We start from the raw sequence: 5,137 nt of genomic DNA, 5'->3' as shown, positions 1-5,137 counted from the left end.
TGGGAACCTCATCCTATTTCCTGGGGGTGAAGTGTGGGACATCCACATCCCACTGGGAGCCAGGATCCCGGAATGGGGGCTCTGGGCTGGGCTTTGGGGGCCCCAGGGGAGAGGGGCAGATTCCTGCAGGACCAGCCTCAACAGAGCATCCCAGAGCCACGTCCTGTGTCTGGAGGGAGACTCAGCACAGGGAGCAAGGATTCCTGCTCCTCCCGGGATGGAGCCCTCCTCCCCACCTGGGGATGACCCCACCTGGGCTCTGGGGCGCTCAGGAGCTCTCTGCACTGATGAATCTTTTTCTCCCGGCTAATTATGGAAGCACCTTTTTTCCTTTTTTTTTTTTTTTTTTCTTTCCCAAAATGCAGCAGCAGAGGTCAAAACCCCAACGGAAAGACAGGATGGAAAGGCAGAGAGCAACCTCAGCGAGGGCTTGGATCAGCTCAGATCTTTAATTAGAAAAATAGACACAAATTTGAAATATTCCTGATAGAGGCCTTTTCTTTTTACAAACATAATAATAATAATAATAATAATAATAATAATAATAATAATAATAATAATAATAATAATAATAATAATAGTACTTAAATCACCTTTCCCAAGGGCTTGTTAGCACCGCTTGCCAGAGCCCGGCGGGGTCTCTCTCCCTGGGGAGAAGGGACGGGAGCAGCCGCAGCCCCGACCGTGCCGGCTGGAAAATCTCCAGGCAGGACCTGGAGCTCTTTACCCCTGTCGGGAAGCGCTGGAATCCATGCCAGGATCCTGGGAAGCGCTGCCTTGGGAAATCACAGCGGGGCGCTCCCAGCGCTGAGTGTCCACCCCGTCGGTGGTGATGTCTGTCCGTCCGTCTGTCTGTCGGACGGGAAATCTCCAGGCAGGAGCATCCTGGGAAGCGCTGGAATCCATGCCAGGATCCTGGGAAGTGCCGCCTCGGGAAATCACAGCGGGGCGCTCCCAGCGCTGAGTGTCCAGCGCACCCCGTCGGTGGTGATGTCTGTCCGTCTGTCCGTCTGTCGGCCGGACAATCTCCAGGCAGGAGCATCTTGGGAAGCGCTGCCTTGGGCAATCACAGCGGGGCGCTCCGAGCGCTGCTGCGTCCACCCGTCGGTGGTGATGTGTGTCCGTCTGTCTGTCTGTCTGTCTGTACAGGGCTCTCCGCTCCCCTGCTCGGAGCGGGAGCTGTGGGATGGCTCAGTGCCGCGCTCCGGGCTGGCTCCGACGCCATCCCCGCCGGGAGCTCCGCTCGCCTCCCGCATCCGCCCTGGGCCCGGCCCGGCTCTGCCGCCTCTCGGGGCCGCCCGGGAGGGACCCCCAGCCCAGCCCAGCCCATTCCGGCTCTCGGCGAGAGCTCGGGAACCTCGGGAACGCCGCTGGCCGCGCTGGGGCTCAGAGCGGGCCGAAGGACAGCCCCACCGAGAAGAAACCCAAGCCCTTGAGCTTCTCCTCGCTCCGCGCCTTCTGCTTGAGGTGCACCTTGCTGTGCCGCTTCTTCTCGTCCGAGCGGGCGAAGCGGCGGCCGCAGGTGTCGCACGAGAAGGGCTTCTCGCCGGTGTGGGTGCGGATGTGCGTGGTGAGGTGGTCGCTGCGGCTGAAGTTGCGCAGGCAGATGCGGCACTGGAAGGGCTTGTGGCCCGTGTGGATGCGCAGGTGCCGGTTGAGCTCGTCGGAGCGGGCGAAGCTGCGGACGCAGTTCTCCACCGGGCAGGCGAACGCCTTCTCGTGGGGCTTGGGGCAGAAGCACTTGGAGGAGCACTTGCTGCGCCGAGCCTTCTTCTTGGGCTCGGCCAGCGCGGCGGGGCCGGCGGGCAGCAGCGAGGGCAGCGGCGGGGCCGGGCCCAGGAACTCCGGGGGAGGCACGGACGGAGACGGGTGGGGATGGAGCAGCTCGGCGGAGCCCAGCAGGCCCGGCAGCACCTCGGGCTGGGCCAAGGAGGCCTCGAAGTCCGGCATTAACGGCGCGGGCAGGGCGTGGATCTTGCTGTCGGCGAAGTCCCCGCGGGCCGGGAAGTTCTCTGGCTCGCAGCCGAAGCCCAGATGGGCTCCGAAGCAGGCGGCGTCCTCGGCCAGGCTGCCGAGCTCCGGCTGGCAGCTGACGGACAAGACGCTCTCCATCTTGGAGCCCAGCGCGGGGAACAGCCCCTGGCTGCTCTCGGGGGCCGGGAAGCCCTCGGCGGAGGGGAAGGCGGCGGGCAGGTAGGCCTGGTGCTGCTGCGAGAGCGGCTCCCACTGGGCACAGGCGCCTTTGAACTTGTCCAGGGGCGGGGAGCCGGAGGACAGCTTGATGTCCTGCTTGCTGTCCAGCAGCTTGGGCTGGAAGAAGCACTGCGAGGTGTTTCCCGGCAGGGGCTGCGCGCCCTCGGCCGCGGGGAAGGCGCCGTAGCCCGGCTCGGTGAACGGGGCCGGGCTGGACCCGCTCATCTCGGGCTGGCACGACGGGTACAGGTCCAGCTGGCTCGGAGCCACCTCGGGACAGGGGTAAAGAGCGTCCAGGTGCCGCTGGTGGCCCTCGGAGGAGGCGAAGGGGGAGATGCCCAGGATGCCCGACATCAGGTTGAAGAGGGATTCCTGGTCCTGCGGGTGCTCCGGGACCGCCTTGATGAAGAAGCTGCCGGTGTAGCTGAGGGAAGGCGAGGGCTGGCTGCCCAGCAGCGAGTAATCCACGGCCCCGCCGCTGCCGGGGACGCCCAGCAGCTCACCTGGGAACAGAGGGGACGGCGGTGAGCGGGCTGCGGGGCTGCGGGGCCGGGGGCGGGATGCGGGAGCAGCGGGAGCTGTTGCGTCACGGCGAGGTCTCCGTCCCCGAACCCACAGGGAGCCCTGGGCTCGCCCCCTCCCCCAGCGGGACCCCCAGGACCCCCGCCCCGAGCTCGCTGCACCCCCGGGCAGGGCTGAGGGCGGAGGAGGGGCAGGTTCCCGGCTCCTGGATCATCCAGCGAGCATTCCCCGCGGGGTCCCTCATCCCTGCCCGCCCTTACCTCCAAGGAAATCGGCCTCTGCCAGAAGTTGCTGCTCAGGCTGCCCCAAGCCCTGCAGGTCTCCGGTTTTCATCTCGCAGCTCTCCTCGTACTTGGAGTAGAGCGGATCCGGGCAGGAGAAATCCATAACGTTGAGCATCTTCCCTGGAGACGCGGCCGGAGCGGGGGGGCCGGGCTGGGACGAGCCGGGGATGCTCGGGGAGGGCCGGGAGGAGCCCGGGATGAGCCGGGGAGTGCCCGGGATGAGCCGCTGGGTGCTCGGGGGCGAGGCGGGAGGTGCTGCGGGCGAGCCCGGGGATGCTCGGGGCGAGCCTGGGTTGAGCTGGGAGCGCTCGGAGCGCCCGCACCGATGCCAGGGATGCTCGGGGATGAGCCGGGCCACGCTCGGGGAGCCCGGGCCGGTGCGGGGGATGCCCGGGTCAGGTGCCGGGGACCGTGCGGGTGACGCTGGGGGGTGCGGGGGGTGCAGGGGCGGGGGGCCCGGGCGCTGCGGGGGCGCTGCGGGGGCAGGGCCCGGGCGGGGGGCGCAGGCAGGGCCCGGCGGCGGCGGCGGCGCAGCCCGAGCGGACACCCGGAGCTCCCTCCCCGCCGCCCCCTTTATAGCGGGAGCGGGGCTGCTCCGACCTTCCGCCGCAGCCATTTCTGGAGTCCCCAGTGAGGCTGCCGTGACGTAAATGCCCATATATGGACTCAGGATGTAGGCTAGGGAGTCCCAATAAGGAAATCTCTCCCGTGACGCGATGCCCTTCCCTCCCCCCTCCCCTCCCCCTTTTCTCTCGCTCTGTTTTTCATTTTTTCCCCCCCCTTCCTTCTCTCTTTTTAACTAATAATCGCGATATTTTTAACAGATCTCTGCCGCTCGGTGCGCGCGTGTGCCCAGCATCCCCTCCCGCGGCCGCGGGCGTGCACACGCGTGTGCAAGCCCCGGGTGTGCAGAGCGAGCCCGGGCTCGCAGCCTTCGCTCCCCCGGCCTTTGGGGCATCCCCGCGGCTCCGGGCCCTGCTCCGCAGCCTTGGCTCCCGTCCCACCGTGGGCTGGCTGCTGCGCTCCCGGATTTGCATCTCCCCAGGCTCTCCTTCTCCCCGCGCTATTTTTTCCCCGTGAATGCCTTTTGTTGCTCTTGCTCCTTCTAGAAGCGCCAAAGGTGTCGGGTTTGCTCTTCCTCCCCCCCTGCCCTGCCCTCCTCTCCTTCCCAGCCGGATTTTGGATGCGGCGGCTCTTGGATGGGAACGGGAGGTGATGCCAGCTGCTCCTGCGGCATCCGAGCGGCCCCGAGGAGCAGGGACAGAGGAGAAGGGACAAAGGAGCAGGGACAGGAGGAACAGAGGAGCAGGGACAGGAGGAGCAGGGGCAGAGGAGCAGGGACAGGAGGAGCAGGCACAGCCTGCCGAAGCTCAGCCATGGCAGCCCCTGGCTCAGAGCTGCGCTGGGGAAGGCAGATCCATCCTCCTGCAAACCCCACCGTGTCCAGGGGAAGCTTTCAGATCGGGCTCAGCGGGATCGGAGGGATCCTGGCAGCGCCCCCACCCCGAGCATCCTCAGCCGCGCAGGGTGAAGGCTCTGCCAGCCTGGGCCGTGCTGCCCACCCGTGCTGCTCGGCTGCTCCCAGAGCTCCAGCACTGATCTGGAGCTGACCCTGAACAGGCAGGGATCGCCAGCTGACCCTGGACAGGCAGTGATCATCTCCAGCTGATCCTGAACAGGCAGGGATCATCTTCAGCTGACCATGAACAGGCAGGGATCTCCAGCCGACCCTGAACAGGCAGGGATCTCCAGCTGATCCTGAACAGGCAGGGATCTCCATCCTGGATGGTCAGGGATCTCCAGCTGACCATGAAGAGGCAGGAATCTCCAGCTGATCCTGGATGGTCAGGGATGCTCTGGGCAGGGCATTGTCAGCAGCTTCCAGCACGCTCGGGGGTGGGGAGGGAGGATTTGCTCGGGGCATTGTGGCTGCTGGGCCCACACCTGCCGTGAAAGATGTTCAGAAAAATATTTGGGGTGTAAATCCCTGTCCATAGAGGATGAACCCCAGTTCACAGAGCACACAGGGGGATGTAACCCCCTGTTCATCCAGCAACTCAGCAGGGGTACAAACCCCTGTTTGTAGAGCACACAGAGGGGTGTAACCCCTGTTCGTAGAGCACACAAACCCCTGTTCA

The 5,137-nt window shown here is 65.5% G+C and overlaps 1 protein-coding gene across 1 annotated transcript; it reads right to left on the bottom strand.

Moving 5' to 3' along the window:
* Positions 1-1,285: 1,285 nt before the first annotated feature.
* EGR4 (early growth response 4) lies at positions 1,286-3,462 on the bottom strand. Its single transcript, XM_058024923.1, has 2 exons — positions 2,976-3,462; positions 1,286-2,696 (listed from the first exon to the last, which is right to left on the bottom strand). Exons 1-2 carry the CDS (start codon positions 3,112-3,114, stop codon positions 1,387-1,389), a joined length of 1,449 nt encoding a protein of 482 aa, XP_057880906.1. The 5' UTR covers positions 3,115-3,462; the 3' UTR covers positions 1,286-1,386.
* Positions 3,463-5,137: the final 1,675 nt, after the last annotated feature.

This window comes from Melospiza georgiana, chromosome 5 (assembly GCF_028018845.1).
Source record: "Melospiza georgiana isolate bMelGeo1 chromosome 5, bMelGeo1.pri, whole genome shotgun sequence".
In the NCBI taxonomy this organism is placed as follows: domain Eukaryota; kingdom Metazoa; phylum Chordata; class Aves; order Passeriformes; family Passerellidae; genus Melospiza; species Melospiza georgiana.
This window is presented reverse-complemented; position numbering and strand designations above follow the sequence as displayed.